The following is a 24,530-nucleotide window of genomic DNA, read 5'->3' as shown; positions in this document are numbered from 1 at the left end:
GGAGGCGCCGCTCGCAGCCACCCGCCCCGAGTTCATCAAACTAGCAACAGGATCGCGGCGGGCGGGCGGGTGCCGGGTGCTGGCGGGACGCGGGACGCCTCTGTCTGTGCTGCCTGCCACCAGCTGCTGGCCGCGGGCACCTTCCCGCTCACCCCCAGGGCTGGCCCTGCCGGGCTCCCAGGGCGGGCGGCCGGGGGCATGAGGTGAGCCCTCGGCGCCCTGAGCTGGCCCAGGCCGGGCCCCCCCCACCCCGAGCGGAGCGGGCGGACGGACAGACGCGGCTGCAGCCGCCCCCACTGTGGCCACGGGCAGCATGTATGGGAATTATTCCCACTTCGTGAAGTTTCCCGCCGGCTTCGGTGAGTGTGCGGGGGGCATCGGGGCTGCAGGCCCGGGGGTCGGGGGGGGGCAGGAGAGGGCCGGGCAGGGGACAGGAGGGGAGGGCCGGGACGAGAGGCCGCCTGTCTGCTGGCGCTGCTTCCTGTCCCAGGAGAGAGTCGGGGTCCTCGGGTGGGCGGCGGGACGCAGAGACCCTCCCCAAGCTGGCCCCGGCGCCCAGGGGCTGCTCCCCAGCTCGTCCCTGGGGGCCAGACCCCCTCGGGCGGTGACCAGCCGGCCTGGCCGGGCGCGGGGGCCCCTGCCCACAGCTGGGCTGCTCCGGGGGGACCCAGGCCGCCCCCTCCCAGCCTTGTTCCCCCCCATCGTGGTGCATGTTCGTTTGTGTGTCTATGTGTGCGCGCATACGTGTGCATGCATGTCCGTGACTATACATGTGCGTGTGCGTGGACACGCTCCCCCCCACTCACACCGGGAGACAGAAACTTGTCTGGCCCCGAGGAGGGAGAGGCCCTGCCCCCTCCCCTGCACCCCTGCAGCCTTCCCTGCATCGCGGAGCTGTGTTCTGGGGGCACAGACACCGCCCCCCGCCCCTTTCCCAGACCCCTCTCCTCCGTGGGCCTCTCTGCGCCCCCCAGGCTCCTGCAGCTCTAGGACCCCCCTCATCGGGAGGGGGAGTAAGTAACGGGGTGCAGGGGAGCCCAGGATGGAGGAAGGGGGGAGGGGAGCAGAAGAAGGCGCCCCAGGGAGCATCTCACTGTCCTGTCGCAGATGGGGAAACCAAGTCACGGAGGCAGGGCCGGACACCTCTTGGTAAGCACCAGACGAAGAACCTTCCAGAAAAGTCCACTTTTCAGCAGAAACTTAACCAGAGTGTCCTGTGGACTTGAGAGGGACAAGGAGGGGGGGCAGGGAGGGAGAGATGGGAGGGGGAGGAGGGATGGGAGGGGGAGGGAGAGGGGAGGGGGAGGGGACAGGGAGGGGTGGACGGGTGGAGAGAAAGCAGCCTGAGATACGGGGAGAGGAGAGGGGAGGGCAGGGGTGGGAAGCAGTGAGGGAGCGGAAATACTGTGTCTGCCGTTCCATCGTTCCATCGTGCACGGTCACCCCACCAGCCTGGACACCCCCTTCCGGCCCCGCTGGGCACCTGTGGCCGTGGGGACACTCAGGCCAGCATGGGGCGCCGAGAGGGGCCCTGCGAGGCAGCTGGAGTGTGTGTGTGTGTGTGTGTGTGTGCCTGTGAGATGACGTTTTTGTGTGAGTGTGTGCGTGTGTGCCCGCCTGAATGTGAGCGAGTCGGGGGGAGCGTGTGCTCGGGACAAGGCTGTGTCTGAGTGTGTGTATTTGTAAGAGATTGTATGAGTGTGTGTATTTGTAAGAGGTAGTGTCTGAGTGTGTGTATTTGTAAGAGGTAGTATCTGAGTGTGTGTATTTGTAAGAGGTTGTATCTGAGTGTGTGCATTTGTAAGAGGTTGTGTCTGAGTGTGTGTGCATTTGTAAGAGGTTGTGTCTGAGTGTGTGTGCATTTGTAAGAGGTTGTGTCTGAGTGTGTATATTTGTAAGAGATTGTATCTGAGTGTGTGCATTTGTAAGAGGTTGTATTTGAGTGTGTGTGCATTTGTAAGAGGTTGTATCTGAGTGTGTGTGCATTTGTAAGAGGTTGTGTCTAAGTGTGCATTTGTAAGAGGTTGTATCTGAGTGTGTGCATTTGTAAGAGGTTGTATCAGAGTGTGTATTTGTAAGAGGTTGTATCTGAGTGTGTGTGCATTTGTAAGGGGTTGTATCTCAGTGTGTGTATTTGTAAGAGGTTGTGTCTGAGTGTGTATATTTGTAAGAGGTAGTATCTGAGTGTGTGCATTTGTAAGAGGTAGTATCTGAGTGTGTGCATTTGTAAGAGGTAGTATCTGAGTGTGTGTGTTTGTAAGAGGTTGTGTCTCAGTGTGTGTGGATGAGGATATTGGTGTGTGCCCTTGACTGAGGGCTTATCTGGTGTGTGTATGAGTGTGTTTATCTGGTGTGTGTATGAGTGTATGAGGTTGTGTCTCAGTGTGTGTGGATGAGGATATTGGTGTGTGCCCTTGACTGAGGGTTTATCTGGTGTGTGTATGAGTGTGTATTGGTGTGTGCCCTTGACTGAGGGTTTATCTGGTGTGTGTACGAGTGTGTATGTGAGTGTGTGTAACAGCATCTTTCCCTCTTCCTGATGTGTGGGGCACTGGTGGGGTCCCCAGGGGGATGAGGGGGGTCCTGGAGGAAGGAGGTCTGGGAAAGGGCATGTGAGGAGCTGTTTCCTGCAACCTCGGTCTGGCACTTCGCTGGGGTGGGTCACGGGGCGTCGGCCCACCACCTGCCTCGTTCCCGGCCGGCACAGTTGGGGGCCTGGAAGCAGGGGACCCCGTTTCCTGGACTGCAGGCCTGGGTGACTCAGCGGGCCCCGAGACTGTCGGGGTGCTTCAGTTTCCCCACCTATGCACCCTCCAGGGCAGTCCAGCCCGCCCGAGTGAAGCAGTGAGCGCACCCCTGGCCCCGGGAAGGCTGTTCCCAGCATGCAGGCCTGGTTTCAGGGGCCTGGAGCTCCAGACGGCCCCCCCCGCCCTGTATCCCAGCACCCCGGGACCCCCGCCTGTAGCCTCTGGCTCAGGAGTCTCAATCAGGGGTCTGATCTGGCCTCAACGGACCCTCCCTATGTTGGGACAGCACGGGCAGCGACAAAACGAGTCACAGTCCAGTCTCATCTGTATATTGGGTCATTCGTGAGAAAAAAAAATAAAAATCTCAGGGCTGGAGCGATGGCACAGTGGGGAGGGTGTTTGCCTGGCATGTAGCCGACCCGGGTTCGATCCCCAGCATCTCACCTACTCTCCAGAGCACCGCCAGGAGCGATCCCTGAGTGCAGAGCCAGGAGTCAGGCCGGAGCACCGCCGGGTATGGCCCCGAGCCTCCCCCCCACCCCCCAGAAGTCTGTCCCCCCTCAAAAAAAATTCGCTCAGGCAGATGTGATTGTCAGGGGGGTCTGTCGCCAAGGCTTTGAGAAGCAGAGCTGGGGCAGCATTAGCATATTCATGGGGGCTAATTACCAGGCAGCCTCGCAAAGCTAGGGTCCCAGAATCCCCTCCCTAACCATCAGCGGGACCCGCTCGGAGCGGCAGAGCCCGAGCGACTTCGGAGTCATAAAATCGTCATTTAGAAGTGATCTGCCAACCTGTCACGAATTTAGACGGATTTTTTTCTCTCGGTTGAGCCAAGTGAGTGAGGTTTTGCCATAATTACACGGGATGCTGGGAATAATAAGGCTGATTATCAGCCGCCTGCTTCTCTTCCCCTCAGCAGAGCGGGCTATGTGTGTGGGGGGGATGGTGATGGGAGGAGGAGAGGCGTGTTACCTGCTCTGCCTCCCCCCAGCCCAGCTCGAGGGCCCGGGACCCCAATCTGAGCCTCACCTCGTTTTTAGAAAAAAAAAAATCAACTCGGCAACCTGCCCCCTGAATTGTACCAGCTTTTTTTGTTTTTTGTTTTTGTTTTGTTTTGTTTTGATTTTTTTGCTTTTTGGGTCACGCCTGGCGATGCTCAGGGCCGACTCTCAGCTCTGCACTCAGGAATCATCCCTGGCGGTGCTCAGGGGATCCTCGGGGATGCTGGGAATCAAACCTGGGTCGGCCGAGTGCAAGGCAAATGCCCTCCCCGCTGTGCTATCGCTCCAGCCTCTGTACCAGCTTTTAGTTGAATGTTTACTTTGGGGGGCTTCCAGAGGGCTCTCAGGAGGTCCCGGTGCCCCCCCCCGGAACTCCCGGCTCAATGCTGGGGTCCCCAGGGCTGCACTCGGCGATGCTCGGGGACCACGTGGAGGACCCTGACCTCCATGCTCTCTTCCCGTGCTCAGAAACCTCCCTGCGTGAGAAAGCAGCCCCAAACTGCACAGGACACCCCCATGTCCATTCCTAGGGCCAGTTCCGTGTCCCCCGGGGCCCCCATTGCAGTCACAGGCCCCCTTGGAGGTTCTTTGTCCCCCCGCGATGTTCGGGGGGTTCTGTGAGGTGCCGGGGGATTCTGGTCGGCTGGTGTGGGCTGCTGCCCTGGTGTCTCCCCTTCCTCCCCGAGGTTTGTGGGGGCTGCCGAGAAGGGCACGTCCCCCTCTGCCCCCTGACCCCCGCCCTGGTCTCCGTTCCCATCAGCCTCTCTACTCTCCCACTGCTTGGGGTCCCGAGAGCGGACCCCATTCCGAGGCCCATGTTCCCTCGGCCTGACCCGGGACCTTACCTGCCTGTCGAAAGAAAATGCCCGGGGCCAGCAAACTGCCCTCGGCCTGCCCCAGGCGGCCAGTGACCGCCCCTCACTGGGCAAGGTCTCGTGTTGAATCCCTGCAAGCCCCCCTATCCCCGAGGCACTGCCCAGTGGGGTCCCGGGTGCCACCAGTCTAATGATTCCCATCCAGTGCCTGCAAGCACTACCTCTAACGGGTGCACACACGTGTGCACATGTACACACACATGCACACACGTGTACATGCACACATGTGCACATGCCCGCACTGGCGTACATGCGCACACTCACATGCACATACATGCATGCATACATGTACGTGTACACACGCACATATACATATGTGTGCACGTGTGCATATGTGTGCACATGCATGTGCACACATGCAATAGACATATGTGTACACACGTGCACGTGTGTGCATATGTGCATACACACGTGTACACACACGTGTACGCGTGCACACACATACCATTGTTGTGACAACAAAAGAAAGTATCGCCCAAGCTCGGACGGAAGCACGTCTGAGCAGCCCCTGGGGGGCCGGTGCCCCTCTGTGGAAGGCAGGAAGGGCCTATGGAGACGCGGCAGGGGTGCGGCGGTGGGTGAGTGAGGGGACCGGGTGCCAGCCAGGACCGGGTGCAGAGAGCCCGGGGTGGGTCAGGGATGGGAGGCGGGGCCAGAAGAGTGGCGAGGTGGGGTGCAGGGGGAGTGCCCCCAGACCTCCGGGAAGGGCAGCATCTCTCGGCGCCCCTCCTGAAACACCCCAGTTTCGTCTGTGCGCAGGAGCAGGGACAGAGTAGAGACCCCCAACCCACCCCCCACCACCTTCCTAGGGCTGGTCCCTCTGGGCTTAGCTCCAGGCCAGCCCCAGAGGGGCCCCGGAAGTAAGTGTCACGTGTGGCTGCTCGTGGGGCGTCAGGAAGGGTCCCTGCCTCCTCCCCAGCGGGGCCACAGAGAGGGGAGAAGGAATGGAGGCAAGACGGATGTGGGGGTGCACCCCCCTGGGAAAACCCAAGGGGCCCAGGGCCCCATGATGGCCCCTGACTACAGCTCGACCTCCTGATCTGTCTTCAGCGCATGCACACGCGCGCACACACACACACACACACACACACACACCCATATTATAGCCCCATCTCAGGGGTACTGAGGGACCACAAACCCTCCAGCCCGCAGGCTCTCCGGGCGGAAGTGCCCGGCTATTTGCTCACATCCGACCAATCAGAAAGACTCCTCCTGGACGCGCCCCTCTTATTGGCTGAGGGGGATGTTGCTAAGCAACGCCCCCTCCAGGTAAGGCTTCTCTCCATCCCGAGTGGAGTGCGCGGTGCCTGCAACTCAGACACTGAGAACCCAACGCCCCCACCCCCCAACCCCCCATCCCACCCAAGCGCGCACACACTCGTGCACAGGAAACTCTTCCTTCAGAGCCTTGGAAGACGGCACCTAAGCAGACTTTGGGCACGTGGATAGATGTCACTTGTCCTTTCTGTGGAGTCAGTGTAGAGTTCTAATCAGTGTGTGTGTGTGTGTGTGTGTGTGTGTGTGTGTGTGTGTGTGTGTGTGTTTGCGCGTGAGGGACTCCCAAGCAGAGCTCAAGACATCCGGGGGGGGGGGCATCTTCCAATGATACTCAGCCAATTAGGCAGTGTGTAGTGCACAGGAGTCACTCCTGGTGATGCTCCGGGGATCCTCTGGGGCGCTGGGAACGGAACTGGGGTCGGCCACGTGCATGACGAGCGCCTTAAACCCTACTCTCTCTCTGGCCCCAATACTTAGCCATCTTTTAGGGAGATGATTTGATGCTAAGTGAAATTCACATACTTGATATAAACAGAAGGAAGCAAAAAATAAATGAATATGTGTTGTGTATATATTTATTATATATATTTTCATATAATACGTATGTAATATGGGCTGGAGCAATAGCACAGCAGTTGGGCGTTCGCCTTTCACATGGCCCCACCCGAGTTCGATTCCTCCGCCCCTCTAGGAGAGCCTGGCAAGCTACCGAGAGTATCGAGCCCGCGCGGCAGAGCCTGGCAAGCTACCCATGCGTATTGGATATGCCAAAAACAGTCACAATAAGTCTCTCAATGAGAGACGTTACTGGTGCCCACTCGAACAAATCGATGAGCAACGGGATGACAGTGACAGTGACATATGTAATATATATTTATATAATATATATATTTTGCAAGGCAAGTATTGCTGAATCCCATCCTCAGTCGAGAACCTGTACCCAGAAGTTCCCGCAGACCCTTTGGAGCCCTGGCTGCATGCCAGAGTCCCTTGGATCTGTGTGTCTCGGGGCTGGCTCCTGAATGTCCCAGGGACCTGCATTGTTGAGTTTAAAAATTGGTGTGCAGCCTGTTGGCTGGTTTCTACTTTTGTTTTGTTCTGTGTTGTTTTGGGGCCATACCTAGAGGTCCTCAGGGCTGACTCCTGGCGGGGTCCGGGGACCCTGTGGGATGCTGGGGATCAAACCCGGGTCAGTGGCCTGCAAGGCCAGTGCCCTCCCCGATATGCTATGACTCTGGCCCCCTTTGAGGGATTTTTTTTTTTTTAACTAACAACCTTTTTTTTTTTGGTTTTTGGGTCAAACCCCGTGATGCACAGGTTACTCCTGCCTCATGCACTCAGGAATTACTCCTGGCAGTGCTCAGAAGACCATATGGGATCGAACCCGGTTTGGCCACGTGCAAGGAAAACACCCTCCCTGCTGTGTTATCATTCCAGCCCCTGACAACTCTTTTTTTAAATTATTTTTGTAAGGTTGTTCACATTCATTGATGACATTACTATTTCAACACCAACCCCACCACCATGACATCTTCCCCCCCCACCGTTATTTCGAATTTTCCCACCACTACCATTCAATCCTGCCTGCCGGCAGCGAACGCCAGATCATTTATTTCCTGTTGCTTTTTTTTTTTTTTTTGCTTTTTGGGTCACACCTGGCGATGCTCAGGGGTTACTCCTGGCTCTGCACTCAGGAATCACCCCTGGCGGTGCTCAGGGGACCATATGGGATGCTGGGATTTGAACCCGGGTCGGCCGCGTGCAAGGCAAACGCCCTACCTGCTGTGCTACTCCAGCCCCCATTTCCTGTTGCTTCTTATGAATATCACGAGAGGTCTTTTATGGGCCGCACGCTTCTGGAATTCCAAAATTCTAAATGATCGGGGGGTCTAGCGACGTCTCTGTAGGGAGCTAATCCATTTTGAGATTCGTGTGGGGGAGTCTCTGGATCAAGGCCGTTGTTGGCTCGTTGTTGGCATTTTGTGGCCTGACGACCAGGACCCTGAGCGGGCGGGGAGGCGGAGATGGACGCACCGTCCCCAACGCTGCCATGTCGCCTGGCGTCTTAGACCCAGCTCCCGCACACCTGCTCCTAGAAGCTCGTGGCCACCGGGGTTTCATCTGGAGCGGTCGGAGAGGGACACCCGCTCCGTCTGCGGCGCCCCGGGCGGAAATGGCTCGGCACGGCGTCCGAGAGATCTCCAGTGAGCCGCTGCCTTCTGGGGTCCACTGCTGAGCCCCCTTGAGGGGTTCTTGACCCCTTTCCAGCCTGGCTTCCGCTCTGGAAGCAGCAGAGGGTGACAGGCCGGGCCTGGTGGGGCGGGAGACCCGTCGGGGACCCCCGGCCGGTCACGCCTGACCAGGAGCCGCTCGTGTCTGTCAGGGATTTGCGGGGCGGGGGTGTCAGGGGCGGGCCAGAGAGACCCTCCATCCTGGTCCTGAGGGGCTCGGGTTCAGCGGGGGGCGGGCAGGGATCCGTGGGGACCCCACAGCCCCATGTCAGTGATCCCTTGGGGGCCCCCACTTTCTGGCTGCTCATTGGGGGAGGGGCTCCCGGGCCCCCTGCTCCCCGTCCTCATCTCTCTGCTCCCCCCCGCAGGCCCCCCCAGCCACGCCGGCGCCCCGTCCATGAGCCCGTCGGCCGCCCTGCCCCCCGGGAAGCCAGCGGGGAAGCCCCCCAGCTACACGGACGCCCCCGTGAGCGCCCCGCGGGCGCTGAGTGTGGGGGGCACCCCGCTCAACGCCCTCGGCTCTCCCTACCGGGTCATCACCTCCGCCATGGGCCCGCCCTCGGGGGCCCTGCCCGCACCCCCTGGCGTCAACCTTGTGCCACCTCCCAGCTCACAGGTAGGGCCTGGCAGGTGGTGGGGCGCTGTGCCCGGAGTTTGCTTCAGGGTCCCCTTGGCTCCCCCCCACGGCCCCCCATGTTCTCTGGCGTTTACTGACCCGATGAGCTGCTGCTCTTGCTCTCCCTCCTGCGGACCCAGCAATGTCATGTGCTCCCAGCGAGGCACGGAGGTTCGGGATTATTCCAGAACATTCCAGAATATTCTTGAACATTCCAGAACCGGTCCGTTGCCAAAGATTCCTTAGTTCCCCTTTCTATGGAACCTTCCGCTAACATGATGCCGGGGGCATTGCACACCCACTGTCCCTCCTGTACCGGGCCCACTGAGCCAGACACCCCCCCACACACCCCTGCACGCACCCCGCTCGCGCCTGCTCCTGCGCCCGCTCACGCAGGGTTGGCACGCGCCCTCCCTCCCGCCCGCAGCTCAGCGCCAGCGTGTCCGAGGACGTCAAGCCCCTGCCCGGGGGGCTGCCTGGTGTCGGGGGCCTGCACTGCCCCGCCGGCAGCCCTGGCTCCCTGGTCAAACACATCTGTGCCATCTGCGGGGACAGGTCGTCAGGTAGGGCAGGCCCGCCCTCTGCCCTCTGCCCTCCGCCCTCTGCCCTCCGCCCTCCGCCCACCCCCCAGACGCCCGAGCTCGGTTTGCGGAGCTCCAGAGGGTGGGGGATGCGTGTCCTGGTGGGGGGAGTGCCCGGGGAGAGCCTGGAGGGGTGAGTAGGGACGCTCGGGCCGGTGCAAGCTGCCCCGGGGACCCCCGCTCTCCGATGCCCCAGGGAAGCACTACGGGGTGTACAGCTGCGAGGGCTGCAAGGGCTTCTTCAAGAGAACCATCCGGAAGGACCTGGGCTACACGTGCCGTGACAACAAGGACTGCCTCATCGACAAGCGCCAGCGCAACCGCTGCCAGTACTGCCGCTACCAGAAGTGCCTGGTCATGGGCATGAAGCGCGAGGGTGAGCTGCACCCCTGCACGGGGGGAGGGGAGGAGGGGGGTGAGCCGCACCCCTGCACGAGGGGGGAGAGGGGGGAACTGCACCCCTGCACGAGGGGGAGGGGAGGAGGGGGGTGAGCCACACCCCTGTACGAGGGGGGGAGACGGGGGAGCCGCACCCCTGCAGGGTGGGGGGGCAGGGGGTGTATCCCTGCATGGGTGGTGAGTCCCTGCGCTCCTGCACAAGGGGGTGAGCTGCACCCCTGCACGGGGAGCAGGGAGGGTGAGTCCCTGCATGAGGGAAGGGTGGTGAGTCCTTGCACCCCCGAGCCGGGAGGTGAGTCTCTGAGTCCCTGCACGGGGAGGGGGACTGAGTCCTTGCACCCCTGTCGGGGGGAGGAGAGTAAACTACTACACCCCTGCATGAGGGGTGTGCCTCACCCCTGCGTGGTGGAGGTGAGCCTTTACCCTGCATGGGGAAGGTGAGTCCCTGCACCCCTGTGGTGTGGGTGAGGTGAGCCACCACACCCCTGCGCAGGGGTGAGTCCCTCCACTGGGTGGGTCTGCACAGACATCATGGCGGGAGTTGCATTTCCTGCCCCGCATGACCAGGCTGACATGGGAGCAGCTGGTGGGCAGTGCGGGGGGGGGGGGGGCGGATTCCCTGGGTGTGGCCCTGGGGGAGAGGTCTGGAGCCATGAGTGGCCCCCCTCCCCGCCCAGCCCAGCCTGCTCTTCCCAGCTTCCCAGGTAGCCCCAGCTGGTAGCCACACACTCCCCTGCACACACACCCCCTCCACACACATCCCTGCACACACACCCCTGCACACATATTCCTCCACACACACCCCTGCACACACACCCTCCACACACACTCCTCCACACCCCTTCACACACACCCCTGCACACGCACCCTCCACACATAGCCTTGCACACACAACCCTGCACACACACCCCCTTCACACACATCCCTGCACACACCCCCTGCACACATATCCCTCCACACACAGCCCTGCACACACACTCCTCCACACCCCCCTCCACACACATCCCTGCACACAAAGCCCTGCACACACACCCTCCACACACAGCCCTGCATACACACCCCTGCACACACAACCCTTGCACACACACCCCTCCACACACACCCCTCCACACACACCCCTGCGCACACACCCCTCCACAACCCCCAGCCACTCTGCAGACCCCTGCTGCCCAGTCCATTTCTCTGGGCTTTTCTCTTTGGCCTGGGGCCCCACCCGGCGGTGCTCAGGGCCCACGCTGGCCTCTGCGCCCTGTTGCGACTCGGGGACCACCCTGTTGCGACTCGGGGACCAGGACCAAACCCTGGTTGGCCGTGTGCAGGCCAGGCGCCTTCCCAGCGAAGCTACTGGTCGGCCCTCCCTGGGTGGGCCACAGACCCCGCCCCCCGCGGGACCCTCCGTTCTGCTTACCAGCGCGCAGCCTCGCCCTGGAGTGGGGGAAACAGCCAATGGTCTCCGCGGGGGCGTGGCGGGCGCGTGGGCGCCTGCAGTGTGTGTTTGGGGGGCGGGAAAGACTCAGGCCCCACTGGCCACGCCTCCAGCTGCCCTTCTCCAAATCTGGGCGCCCCCAGCTCCGGGTCCAGCCTGGTCTCTGTCCCCTCGCCCGACACCGAGCGCAGAGCAGGTCGAACCCTGCTCCTGCCCTGCCCCAAGGGAAGTGAGGGGCAGTGGGCAGTGACCGGGGCCCGCGGGGCTGGCCAGCTCCGTCCCAGGCCTCCAGCCTTCTCTGGGGGCCCCGGGGCAGCCCCCCACCCCCCGCCCCCCGCGGGCCTTTGCACGTGACCTGCACCTGCAAGTCAGCAGGACCGGGAGTCGGAAAGTGCAGCCCGGGCCCGAGGCCGCGCCAGCTGCAGTTCTGCCCGGAGGGCGTGACGGGCCGGGCCGTGTGCAGCCGTGCAGGAGGAGCGGCAGCGCAGCCGGGAGCGCGCCGACGGCGAGGCCGAGGGCGCCGGGCACGAGAACATGCCCGTGCAGAGGATCCTGGAGGCCGAGCTGGCCGTGGAGCCCAAGACGGAGGCCTACGGCACCCTGAGCGTGGAGAGCTCGGTGCGTGTCCGCGCGTGCGTGTGTAAGTGTGTGCGCATGCGTGTGTGCATGTGTGTGTGTGCTTGAGTGTGAGTGTATGCATGCATGTGTATGCGTATGTGCGTGTATGTGTGTGTGCGTGTGTGAGTGTGCGAGTGTGTGTTTGTGTGTGCGCACATGTGTGTGTGCATGTGCGTGTGTCTGTGGGGCAAGGATGGCACTATGAATGTGTGAACGGCTTGGTGTGTGTGCATGTGTGTGTTTATGTACTTGAGTGTGTGAGTGTATGCATGCATGTGTGTGCATATGTGCGTGTATGTGTGTGTGCATCTTTGTGTTGCGTGTGTGAGTGTGTGCGAGTGTGTGTGTGTGCGCATGTGTGTGTGTCTGTGGGGCAGGGATGGCATTATGAGTGTGTGTGAATGGCTTGGTGTGTGTGTGCATGTGTGTGTTCATGTACTTGAGTGTGAGTGTATGCATGCATGTGTGTGCGTATGTGCGTGTATGTATGAGTGTGTACATGTTTGTGTGTGCGTGTGTGTGTGTGCACGTGTGGTGCATGCGTGTACGTGTATGTCTGTGTGTGGGGCAGGGATGGCACTATGAGTGTGTGAATGGCTCGGTGTGTGTGTGTGCATGTGTGTGTGTCTGTGCGGGTGGGGATGGCTTGGTGTGAGTGTATGTGTGTGTCTGTCTGGGGGGGTGGGGATGATACCATGAGTGTGTGAGTGCAGATGGCTCCGGGTGTGTGTATGTGTGTGTGTTTGTGTCTGTGCGGGTGGGGATGGCTCAGTGCATATGAGTTGCGTGTGTGCGTATGTGTGTGTGCATGTGTCTGTCTGATGGGTGAGGGTGGCACCATTAGTATGTGTGCGGGTGGGGATGGCTCGGGGGTGTGTGTGTGTGTGTGTGGGAATGGCTTGGTGTGTGTGCATGTGTGTGTATGTGTGTGTGTCTCTGGGGGGTGGGGACGGCACCATGAGTGTGTGTGTGTGGAGATGACTCAAGTGTGTGTCTGTGTGTCTGTGTGTGCGAGTGGCTTGGTGTATGTGTGTGTGCATGTATGTGTGCGTGTGTGTGTGCGGGTAGGAATGGCTCGGGTGTGTGTGTGTGAGTATGTGTGTGAGTGGGGATGGCTTGATGTGTGTGCATGTGTGCATGTGTGTGTATGTGTGTGTGTCTCTGGGGGGTGCGGACGGCACCATGAGTGTGTGTGTGTGGAGATGACTCAAGTGTGTGTCTGTGTGTCTGTGTGTGCGAATGGCTTGGTGTGTGGGTGGGAATGGCTCGTGTGTGTGTGCGTCTGTGGGTGTGTGCGTGCAGCGGGGGCGTCCCCGTGCCCCTGTCCTGGCGGGCGAGAAGCCAGCGCCCGTGCCCGCGCCTCGCTCCCCCCAGACGAACGACCCCGTGACCAACATCTGCCACGCGGCCGACAAGCAGCTCTTCACGCTCGTGGAGTGGGCCAAGCGCATCCCCCACTTCTCGGACCTCACCCTGGAGGACCAGGTCATCCTGCTCCGCGCAGGTAGGGGCCCGCCGGACCCCCGCACAGGTGCCTGGGGGGGCTGCTGCTTGTCCTCAACAGCTCTTAAAGTCTTAAAGGGGGAGCCCCAGAATGCAGCCCCCACAGTGAAGCATGGCTGGTAAGGGCAGAGAGAGAGGGAGGGAGAGAGGGAGAGGGAGAGAGTGAGAGAGAGAGAGAGAGAGAGAGAGAGAGAGAGGGAGAGGGAGAGACAGGGAAGAAAGGAGAGAGAGGGAGAGAGAGGAGAGAGAGGGAGGGAGAGATGGAGAGGGAGAGAGAGGGAGAGAGAGAGAGGGAGAGACAGGGAAGAAAGGAGAGAGGGAGAGAGAGGGGAGAGATGGAGAGGGAGAGAGAGGGAGGGAGAGAGAGAGGGAGACAGAGACGGAGAGAAGAGAAGGGGAGAAAGGGAGAGAAGGAGTGAGAAGGAGGAAGAGAGAAAGGAAGGGAGAGAGGACAGAGGAGAGGGGAGAGGAGAGACAGAAAGAGAGAGGGGAGAGAGTGGGAGGGAAAGAGGGGGAGAGAAAGGGGGTGGGGAGAGGGAGAGAATGGGAACGGGAGAAAGGAGAGAGCAGAGGGGGGTTCCCGTTGCACAGGTGAGGGGGGCCGAGTGCCGCCTTTCAGAATGTTCTAGGTTCCAGGGCCTCATCCCACTAAGTGGGGGCACAACCCTGCCGCTCAGGCCGGGCGGAGTCCTGCTCTGTGCTCGGGTCAGTCCCGCCCTCCCGCCCTCTCCCACCCCATCCCTCCCGCGCCCCTTTCCCGTGACCCCGTGACCCCGCCCACTGCTGCCTGCCGGGCTGGCCAGGCTCTGGGTCAGGGAGGGCAGGGGTGCCAGCACCGGGAGGGGATGGGGGGGCTGTTCAGTCCCTTCCGGCCCTCGTGGGGTCCCCGGGAACACCGGCCTGCCCCTGCCCCGCGCGGGCGGCACGGACTCCCCCTGCGTCCCGTCCCCGCAGGCTGGAACGAGCTGCTCATCGCGTCCTTCTCGCACCGCTCCGTGTCCGTGCAGGACGGCATCCTGCTGGCCACCGGGCTGCACGTGCACCGCAGCAGCGCGCACAGCGCGGGCGTCGGCTCCATCTTCGACAGGTGCCGCCCTGCCTGCGCGTGGGCGTGCGTGTGTGCATGTGTGCGTGCGTGCATGTGTGCGCGTGTGTGCACGCGTGTGCGTGCCTGTGTGCGTGTGTGCACACTGCACGTGTGCGCGCCTGTGTGCGTGTGTGCGCATGTGCGGGGCCCCCCCGGCGCCCCTGGGCACGAGGCGCACGTGGGGCGGGAGAGCGGAAGTGGAGCGCCTGGCGCGGGCCTGGGCTCCGGGCGGCCGGGCAGAGACCCCCGCTGCGACCCTGACTCGTGAGTTGGAGCCGGTGGAGGCCCCGGGAGGAGGCTGGGGGTCCCACGGTCCCCGATCCAGAGGGGAGACCTGGGGTCAGGGGCGCCCAGGACACACACACACACACACACACACACACACACACACACACCCTGCCACAAGACACACACAACCTGCTCCAGGACACACAGTCATCTCAACTCAGGACACACACACACATACACACCCCACCACTAGACACACACACACACATACCCCGCCAACAGGACACACACACACACACACACACACACACACACACAGTCTCACACTCCGTGCCGGGACCCGGCTGGGGTCTGGCCGGGCTCTGTGAGGTCCAGATGGGTGGGGTGAGCCCAGCTCCGTCGTTGTCGAGGACGAGGTCTGGGGGCCACCAGCAGAGGGCCCGGAGGAGGGGGGAGGGGCCCCTTGGTGGCCCCCGGGACTTGGCTTCTCCTCCCCGTACCCGCCGACGGCCCGTGCTCCCCGCAGGGTCCTCACTGAGCTGGTCTCCAAGATGAAGGACATGCAGATGGACAAGTCGGAGCTGGGCTGCCTGCGGGCCATCGTGCTCTTCAACCCCGGTAGGCCGAGAAGTGGGCACGGCTGCCCTTCCCGCCTCTCCCCTCGCACCCGGGCGGGAGGCGGGCTCGGCGTGCCAGGTCCGGACGGGCGGCCGAGGACCGTCCAGGGGTGGTGGAGGCGCCACGCCATCATCCCAGACGGGTGGCATTGGGGGGCGGCCCGAGGGGGCCCCGGGAGCTGAGCCAGCCGCCGCCTGCCTTCCCGCAGACGCCAAAGGCCTGTCGAACCCGTCCGAGGTGGAGACACTGCGGGAGAAGGTGTACGCCACGCTGGAGGGCTACACCAAGCAGAAGTACCCGGACCAGCCCGGCAGGTGAGGGCGGGCCGCGGGCAGCCCGGTCTGGGGGGCTGTGGGCGTGGGCGTGGCTCTGAGACCCCCGAGCCCAGCTGCAGCCACAGTGCTCTCTGTTTCAGAAAGGTACTTACTAATTTATTATTATTTTTTGGCTTTTCGGGTCCCACCCGGTGATGCTCAGGGCTGACTCCCGGCTCTGCGCTCAGGAATCACTCCTGGTGGTGCTCGGGGGGCCCAATGGGATGCCGGGGATCGAACCTGGGTCGGCCGCGTGCAAGGCAAACACCTTACCGCATGGTGCTCTTTTTTTTTTTTTTTTTTTTTTGCTTTTTGGGTCACACCCAGCGATGCTCAGGGGTTACTCCTGGCTTTGCACTCAAGAATTACTCCTGGCAGTGCTTGGGGGACCCTATGGGATGCCGGGGATTGAACCCAGGTCGGCCGTGTGCAAGGCAAATGCCCTACCCGCTGTGCTATCGCTCCGGCCCCCGCATAGTGCTCTTTTGGAGGGGTGCACGGGGGCGCGCTGGACTCTGTGTACAGGGGTTCGGGAGGCTGAGTTGCATCGCCGCCCCCTTGCGCTCCTCTGCCCTGCTGCGTAGGACCCCCCTGCTCCCTTCCAGCCTAAAGGGTGAACATCACCCGCAGATCTTGCCGGAGCTTAGTTTGGGGGACTCAGTCTCTCTGTCTGGGGGCACTTCCGCCCTCACAAGTACTGCGTCTCCGCCTCTTCCGCCTGGAGTAGCCCAGGGGGGCCGTGAGAACTGGGGGCTTTGGTGTTTCCTGGGAGTATGTGCCGGGGCGCGTCTCGGCCTTGGTGGGTGGGCATGGCGGTGGGCGGGGGGGACGTCTGGGGGACCCTCTCGCGTACACGCCTGTGGCTATGGTTCATGTGTGTTTCACGAAGCCCTGCTGGGAACCGGGGTCTGACTGACCGCCCCTGCCGTCCCCGGGCCCCTTTCGCCCGCCTCTCCGGGTGTGCGTCTGGGGGGCGGGGGCCACAAGTGAGGCCCCCAGCCCCAGCCGTGCCGCAGGGCACTTAGGTCTGGGGGGAGTTCCGAGTTGCACGCCCGCCTCCACGCCGCCTGTGTCCGGGCTCAGAGGTGCCACACGCGACCAGGGCTGGTCTGGCGGGCACTGGGCGGGCGCCGCGGCCGGGACTCCAGACACCCCAGTGCAGCCGCCGCTGCCCCCCGCCGGTGGCTGCCAGAACGTTTCCTGGCCTCACCTCTCCTGGGTCGGGATGGGCTGCCGCCCGGGGCGCTGTGGGGGAGGAAGGACAGAGCCTGGGCGCTTGGGGGGCGTCCAGCACAGCCTGGACAGGGGCTGACCCAGGCGGACACCGGAGCTGAAAGTCAGTTCCCCTTGGTAGTTGGAGAGGCGGTCACATGCTGCCCTCCCGTGGACACTTTCGGAACTGCATGTCCCTGGCCTCTGTGTGTGTGTGTGTGTGTGTGTGTGTGTGTGTGTGTGTGTGTCTGTCTGTCTGTCTGTCTGTCTGTCTGTCTGTCTTGGGCGGGGGGCCACACACCTCATCACAGTGGGATCTTCCGAGATGGTCACTCACCATCCCTCTCACCATGCACGTCGGTTCGGAAGGCAGTGATCACCCAGTGCTCTCCAGGAAGGACTGTGCTCTTAGCACCTCTGGCCACCCTTGCTGGGCCGATGTCAGATATTGGCATTTTCTGAGTCAAAGGTGTGTTTGTGGGCTCGAGAAGTGGGACTCCGTGGGGCATCCTCCTCATGCAGTCCTGCTAGCCGGGTTCCTCTGTGTGTGTGTGTGTGTGTGTGTGTGTGTGTGTGTGTGTGTGTGTGTGCAGAAACCATCCGTGCCTGTGTGTGATGGTGCATGTGTGTGTGTGTGGATGCATGTCCGTGCACACGTACCTCTGCGTGTGCATTGCATGGTACCTCTGCCGGCCCGAGAGGCAGACCAGCAGGACCCGGGCAGAGTGAAGTCACCGAGTAGGAAGGGCGTCCAGGGGCACCGAGGAGAACGCGGGTCCCAGAGGGGCTGCCTTGCCCCCTGCCCCACGCTCACCTTTGCACCTGGAACCTGCGTGCAGGGGACCTCCAAGTTGGGCATCCTTGGCCGTCCTGGTGCCCGCCGGGCCACTCTGTCTGACCTCTGGCCTTTCGGCCCCCCAGTCCCAGGCGAACATTTGGGGGGCTCAGGGAGTGGGGCACCCCATCTGGCGACGCTGGAGCCCGGGATAGGGGGCCCTCCGGACCGTGAAGGAGAGCTGCCTAATCCCCAAAGCGGCCCAAGCCAGAGCCCCCCCACCAACTCCGTGGCCCCCCGCCGTGTCCTCCAGGTTCGCCAAGCTGCTCCTGCGCCTGCCGGCCCTGCGCTCCATCGGCCTCAAGTGCCTGGAGCACCTGTTCTTCTTCAAGCTCATCGGGGACACGCCCATCGACACCTTCCTCATGGAGATGCTGGAGGCACCCCTGCAGCTCACCTGAGCCTGCCGCCCAGGACCCGCCCCCGCCGCCCAGGACCCGCCCATTCTACACCAGACCCCGCCTCTGCCAGCCAGGACCCGCCCATTCTACCCCAGGCCTCGCCCCTACTAAACTAGGCCCCGCCCATTCTATCCCAGGCCCCGCCCCTTCTCCCAAACTGATGCTTCAAATAAAGCCCCGTCCCTGTGTGATTCGCGGTGGCCTTTTGTAGCGGGGGGGTTGCTTCGGGTCGCCCTAAATCCCCGGGGCTGCAGCTCTTTCCAGAAGCGCCAAAGCAAAACAAGCCTCTGTATATATCAACGGTTTAAATTTTTTTTTGCCCCCCCCCCCAATGTGCCATGGAAAAGCCAAGGAACGAATAATAAAAGAATCGATGCGGTCTTGGCACATTTTGGGGTGTGTTATTACTGGGCTGCGCAGACTGAGGGTCGGGGGGAATCTCAACTCTGGGAGGGTTTCGCTGGAGAATGGGGTGGTGAGGGGGCAAAGCCATGCCCCTCCTGAGCTGGACACGGACCCCCGCCCCCTCCCCCGGAGAAGCCGGCCCTGGCCATGTGGAGTTCTGCCTTTTTTGCTGTTGTTTTCCCCGTCAGCAGTCGGGAGCAGGGCTGAGCCGAGGGAGGGTGGTGTGGGAAAGTTTCTTGGCTCTGGAATTGGGGGATCGCAACGGAGAGTAACTTTTTTAAAAATTTATTTATTTATTTAGTTAGTTATTTTTGCTTTTTGGGTGACACCCGGCGATGCACAGGGGTTACTCCTGGCTCTGCACTCAGGAATTACTCCTGGCGGTGCTCAGGGGACCCATATAGGATGCTGGGAATCGAACCCGGGTCGGCCGTGTGCAAGGCAAACTCCCTCCCCGCTGTGCTATTGCTCCAGCCCCAAGAGAGTAACTTTTCACTGGCCAGCGACAGCCCGCAGGAAGACCAGCGTTATTTCCCCCTTCTTTGTCCTTCCCTGGCTCCGTACAACCTGCCCCCCAAGAGATAAAAGAGAGGGGCTGGAGCAATAGCACAGCGGGGAGGGCGTTTGCCTTGCACGTGGGCTGCCCCGGGTTCGATTCCCAGCATCCCATAGGGTCCCCTGAGCACCGCCAGGAATAAAGCAGCCTGGGCAGCTGCACACGCTGGCCACACGGCACGGTTTGGTGGGACTTTCAGGAAGGTCGGGGGAAAAAAAAGGTCCCTGTCTACCACTGCTGCTTTATTCCTGGAAACAGTTAGGGGTGAAGGGACGGAGTGACCGTCGAAATCAGCGTCCTCTCTTTGACCTCAGTTCCCCAAGCCCGCACCTGTGCTAAGCGCGTGAGGCTCTGGCGCCCTCTGCTGCTTGCTCGGGGCATCACACCCCTTTTCCCGTTCTTTTGCAGGAGCGGGTGGGGCCAGGTGGTCAGCCAGAGCGTGTTTGAGTGGGGGGGTGTTTGCAGACCCGGCTCCATCCTGTGGCTCCCTGCCCAGCCCTGAACATCTCCGGGAAGGGCCAATTGGGGACAGAGCTGCCCCCCCACGCAAAAATTGGTCTCAGCACAGAGATGTTGCAGTTCTAGGAGGAGAAGCCAAAAGACAGGCAGGAACCGGCGACCTCTGCCCCTCGGGGACCCCTGTTTCCTGCTGGGCGCTGCCCGGAGAGCTTGTCAGAGGGGGTGGGGAGGCACCTCGCTGGCCGGGGCCCTGTCCAGGGGCATGTGGGAAACTCCTGGTACTGCCCAGGGCTCTTTGAAGGGGCATCACGGAGGCCGGGGCGGGGGGCTGGGCGTGGGAAGGGGGCCGAGGGGGGCCCTAACCGAAGCCCAGAGACCCGGGTTCGATTCCCAGCATCCCATAGGGTCCCCTGAAAACCGTCAGGAGTAATTCCTGAGTGCATGAGCCAGGAGTAACCCCTGTGCAATGCCGGGTGTGACCCAAAAAGCAAAAAAAAAAAAAAAAAAGGCTGGGGGCTCCCTGGGGAGCACGGAAGCTGGTTGGGCTCCGTGTGTGGGAGCCGCCCCGCCCGCCCCGTACCATCTCCCCGAGGCTCACAGCCCCCAGAGAGGACGAGGTGGAGATCAAAGCTCGGGAAGTTCCTCCCTCGGCCCCAGAAGGTCTGTGTTCAGTCACTCAGCCTCGGACCCCACACACCGCGCCACCCCCCCCCCACCACCATGAGGGGCTGGTGCCCAGGCCCCGAGACACACCGAGGGGCCAGACCCCCTGCAGGACATCCAGGCAGAGTCACGGGTGCGGCCTGTGGGTCCGTGGGTGGCGGGAGACTCTGAGTCACAGTGCTCGAGGCTGCGTGGGGGTGAGGCAGCCCCGAGAGGCGGGGTCGAGGGGGTGCGTGAAGAGCCCCCTGGCCGCAATGGACACCACACACCACCCTCTCGGCCCACGGCGGCAGCGGCATCGCTGGTGCCCGGGGAGGCCAGTGGTCAGTCTCGGCATGTCCCTGCTCCAGAGGCTGCTCAGGGCACAGCATCGTCTGAGGGAAATGCAAGGACTCGGGCTGGGGGGAGCATCGGCAGGACCCCGCTTGGGGATGGGGGTCCCCAAGCCCTCCATGGACCCGTGTGGTTCTGGGCAGTCCTCTGGGGCTTGGGGGCTCCGGCTTGCCACACATGTGTATGCAGGAATGTGCTTGTACATACATGACTGTATGTAGGCATGTGCATATACATATATGATTGTTTTCAGGCATGTGCTTGTACACATGTGACTCTGTAGGCATGTTGACATACACTCATGACTATGTGCAAGCATGTGCACAAACATATGTGACTGTGTAAGCATTGCATGTACATACATGACTTGTGTAAGGCATGTGCATGCCCATGCATGAGTGCGCACATGCCTGCATGTATACATACATGAGTATGTGTGCATGAGATGTGTATGTACACAACGAGCATATGTGCACTCACACATGAATATGTGCACATACATATTCATGCATGTGTGTACGGTATGTGTGGAGATGTGTACATGCCTGAATGTGTATAGGCATGTGCATGCCCATGCATGAGTGCGCACATGCCTGCACATATACATACATGAGTATGTATGTATGAGATGTGTATGTACACACACGAGCATATGTACACTCACACATGAATATGCACATACATGTTCATGTGTGGAGATGTGGAGATGCGGAGATGTTTGAATGTGTGTAGGCATGTGTATATACATGCATGAGTATGTGTGTGCATGTGAAGAATACACATGCACACGAGTCTGTGTGCATGTGTATGTGTACACACGTTAGTAATTTGCATAGATATGTGCATGTACATCCACGGTGTGTGTTTATGTGTGTGCAGGCACATGCATGTGCATGTGTGCACACATGTGTGAAGGCATGAGTGTGTGTGCATGTGGCGGACTCCTTTCGTTCAAAGGCTGACCATCGGCGCAGATTGGGTGCTGTCTTGCTGACCCTGGGGTCCTGCCCCCACTCTCTTCCCTGCCCCCTGCACCCACTCCGACACTCCCACCTTTACTCTCTGCCTGGGTCTTTCTAGAATGTTCAGGATCTTTCCAGCAACTGGCCTGAGGCTCCCCTCTTGGGAGCTGATGGGGACCCGCCCGGGCCCGGGGGTCTCTGGGGCTGCCGGGCAGGTGCGGGCGGGAGCTGCCAGGGCCGGAGCTGCCAGGGCTGGGATTGTTGTTCTTGGCGCCCCCCCCCCCCCCCGGAGAGGAGTTTCCAGGAATTCCTCTCTCTGAAGCAAAGCGTCCTGCCAACATCAAAGCGGAAGGGCCGGGAGGCAGCGGAGGATTCCGCCTCCACTTTCATGTCGGGGTGTGCAGGAATGCGGGTGTGCCCCCAGCCCCATCTCCCCATCTCCCGGCTCAAGGTGGGCCGTGGTGGGAGTGCGGGTCCCGGGGTCCCGGGGCGATGGGGCTGATAGCGGGCGGGGGGGTGCAGACGCTGGGCCAGCAGGTGGGGGGCGGCCCGGGCTCCCCAGGACACAGCCCTGCCGGCCCCCCCCCCCCCCCCGCCAGTAGCCTCCGGTGAAGACGGGGCAGGGTGGCTCTGTCTGCGGGCCCGGCCCAGCACGGACGGGAGGGCCAGGGGGGTCCGAGGAGGGGTCCCCGAGGCAGGCCTGGGCCTTGCGTCTGCGAAGACTCAGGGGGAGTGTGAGAGGGGAAGAGCCCCTGAGGACCCTCGCGAGATTGGCTGGTGTGAGGCAGAGCGAGGGACCCCCATGTGCCCAGCCAGGCCCGTGCAAGGGTCACGGTCCCTCAGGAAAGACCCAGCTGTGGGGGCAAGGCCCCCGCACGGCCGTAGTCAGAGACATATGGGGGTGGAGCCCCCAGCCCGGCCGCACTCCCGGGGCAAACGCAAGCGTATCCGGGATGGTTTGGCCGCGACTCTTGTCACCGTACTGTGCTGTGGTCTCATATTTTGCTTGGGTGATTCCACAAGGTCCCGAAAAGAAACAATCTGGGTTTTTTTTTTTTTTGGGGGGGGGGTCCCACCCAGTGATGCGCAGGGGTTCCTCCTGGCTCTGCACTCAGGAATCACTCCTGGCGGTGCTCAGGGGACCCTATGGGATGCTGGGGATCGAACCCGGGTCGGCCGCGTGCAAGGCAAACGCCCTCCCCGCTGTGCTATCGCTCCAGCCCCAATCTGGTTTTTTTTTTGCGGGGGGAGGGGATAGTGCTAGGAGAGAGAGAGAGCTGAGGCCATACGCCTCGACGTGACGTGCCCAGCCCGGGTCTGATTCTGGCCACTGCCTGGTCCCTGCACACGTCTGGGCATCGTCCTCCTGGGCCTCAGCCCAATGGCTGAGTATCTCAGGACCCCCGAGTGCCCTGGGAGTCCCCCGTCCCCAAATAAATACATAATTTTTTTTTTTTTTGCTTTTTGGGTCCCATCCGGCAATGCTCAGGGGTTACTCCTGGCTCTGCACTCAGGAATCACTCCAGGCGGTGCTCGGGGGACCCTATGGGATGCTGGGAATCGAACCCGGGTCGGCTGCGTGCCAGGCAAACGCCCTTCCCGCTGTGCTATTGCTCCAGCCCCCGTAATTTTTTTTCTTGCTTTTTGGGTCACACCTGATGATTGATGCTCAGGGGTTACTCCTGGCTCTGTACTCAGGAATCAACTCCTGGCAGTGCTCAGGGGGCCCTATGGGATGCCGGAGATCGAACCCAGGTCGGCCGCGTGCAAGGCCCAAGCCCTCCCTGCTGTGCTGTCACTCCAGCCCCTAAATGACAAAAGTTTTGTCATTGCTTGGGAGTCACACCTGGCTGTGCTCAGGGCTGACTCCTGGCTCTGTGCTCGGGGCTGACTCCTGGCGGGACTCTGGGGGCCTTTTGGGGGGTCTGGGGATGGAATCCAGCCGTGCATGAGGGTCTCCCTGGCCCAGTGCGGCTTGATCAAAACCGGAAGAGGGAAGAGCTTCCGCCATCCGTTGGCGGGAAAGTCAGCGCCCGGGGTCCCGGGGGGCCTGTTCCTTCCTCCCTGCGAGCTGGGGCTTCACCCATGTTTCCATGGCGACCGTCCTGCATCAGCCTCTTTCCCCCCACCCCGTCCCCCCCATTGTCTTTGCGCTCCTGAAAGTGCCTTCTGGACAGACAAAGACAGACAGACGGACTGGGGGCGACTTCCTGGGCTGCTCAGAGCCGGAGCCTGAGTTTCCCGGGGCGGGGGGGGGGGGGGGGGAAGCGTTTGGAAAAACGGCTGCAGAGAACAGGGGCGGGGGGGATGCAGGCGAGACGGGGGGCGGAGGCTGGGGGGCTGCGTGGGGGCGCGGGGCGGGGGAGCTGGCTGCTCAGGGTCAGAACAGGAGATTTGACATATAAGACCACAGGGACACGCTCCGTCCGAGCCTCGAAGATTGGAACTCGGGACCGGAAATGCAGTGCTGGTGTGGGGGGCGGGGGGGGCCTCGGGTGGGGCGGGCAGTGTTGGGGGGGCAGGCAGGGCTGTTCTGGGATCTGCCCTGGGGGACCGTCAGGCCCCCCTGCAAGACAGGGGCCCCCGGGGGGTCTGGGCGGGGCCTCAGCCCTGCGGCCGCTGCCCTCCCGCCCCCGCCCTGCTGGCCGCCGCCCGGCGTGTTGGGGGAACAGTTCTGCGGTGTGGACGCGGTCCAGCCGCTCGTCCATCACCGCCCAGCGCTCAGCGGCACTCGGCGCCCGGCCCCTCCCAGACAGAACGTTCTGGAAGGCCTCCTCTCCCGGGGCCTGCCCAAGGTGACCCGCCAGATTCCTTCTTGAACTCTGCACGCCCCCCCCCGCCAGCCCCCCCTCCCCTCGAGGCCCCCCCCTAGTTTTTCCTCAGTGCAGGGAAAGCCACAGCAGAGAGTTCCCAGCTCCGCCCGCCGTGCTCGGCAGCTCAGGCCGGCCAGGGGCTCAGAACCCCCTGGGCGCCCCGCCCCCCGCCGCACCCCTCCCCGTGCCTCCAGGAGAGGAGGAATCAGGGGTGCAGAGGGGCCGTCGCAAACAGGGAGGGGGCTGGGACCCCACAGATCAGAGTCAACCTGCAGCTTCCCTGAGCCTCAGTTTCCCTCTCTGCGAAATGAGGGACCCATAGAACCCACCCCACGACACGTGGGCAGTCCGGAAGTGGACACGGGTCAA

At 62.1% G+C, this 24,530-nt stretch overlaps 1 protein-coding gene across 2 annotated transcripts; it reads left to right on the top strand.

Moving 5' to 3' along the window:
* Positions 1 to 10: 10 nt before the first annotated feature.
* Positions 11 to 18,349, top strand: RXRG (retinoid X receptor gamma). Of its 2 annotated transcripts, XM_055123438.1 has the most exons (11): positions 11 to 359; positions 1,108 to 1,149; positions 8,501 to 8,748; positions 9,176 to 9,311; positions 9,526 to 9,705; positions 11,618 to 11,772; positions 13,147 to 13,276; positions 14,230 to 14,362; positions 15,117 to 15,208; positions 15,417 to 15,522; positions 17,823 to 18,349. In XM_055123438.1, exons 1-11 carry the CDS (start codon positions 314 to 316, stop codon positions 17,968 to 17,970), a joined length of 1,416 nt encoding a protein of 471 aa, XP_054979413.1. In that variant the 5' UTR covers positions 11 to 313; the 3' UTR covers positions 17,971 to 18,349. The 2 variants fall into 2 exon arrangements, with proteins under 2 accessions (XP_054979413.1, XP_054979414.1); XM_055123439.1 differs by lacking the exon at positions 1,108 to 1,149 and having other exon boundaries at positions 12 to 359.
* The last annotated feature ends 6,181 nt before the right edge of the window (positions 18,350 to 24,530 follow it).

Source organism: Sorex araneus, chromosome X (assembly GCF_027595985.1).
Source record: "Sorex araneus isolate mSorAra2 chromosome X, mSorAra2.pri, whole genome shotgun sequence".
Lineage (NCBI taxonomy): Eukaryota > Metazoa > Chordata > Mammalia > Eulipotyphla > Soricidae > Sorex > Sorex araneus.
The sequence above is the reverse complement of the archived record's forward strand: the minus strand, read 5'-3'. Positions and strand labels throughout refer to the sequence as shown.

What these genes read in the sequence shown, in the direction of transcription:
- RXRG (XM_055123438.1), top strand. Translation starts at nt 314, where the DNA reads ATGTATGGGAATTATTCCCACTTCGTGAAGTTTCCCGCCGGCTTCG. An exon ending in TGCCACCTCCCAGCTCACAG is followed by an intron (nt 8,749 to 9,175) that starts GTAGGGCCTGGC and finishes TCCCGCCCGCAG; the next exon opens with CTCAGCGCCAGCGTGTCCGA. An exon ending in GGTCATCCTGCTCCGCGCAG is followed by an intron (nt 13,277 to 14,229) that starts GTAGGGGCCCGC and finishes CCGTCCCCGCAG; the next exon opens with GCTGGAACGAGCTGCTCATC.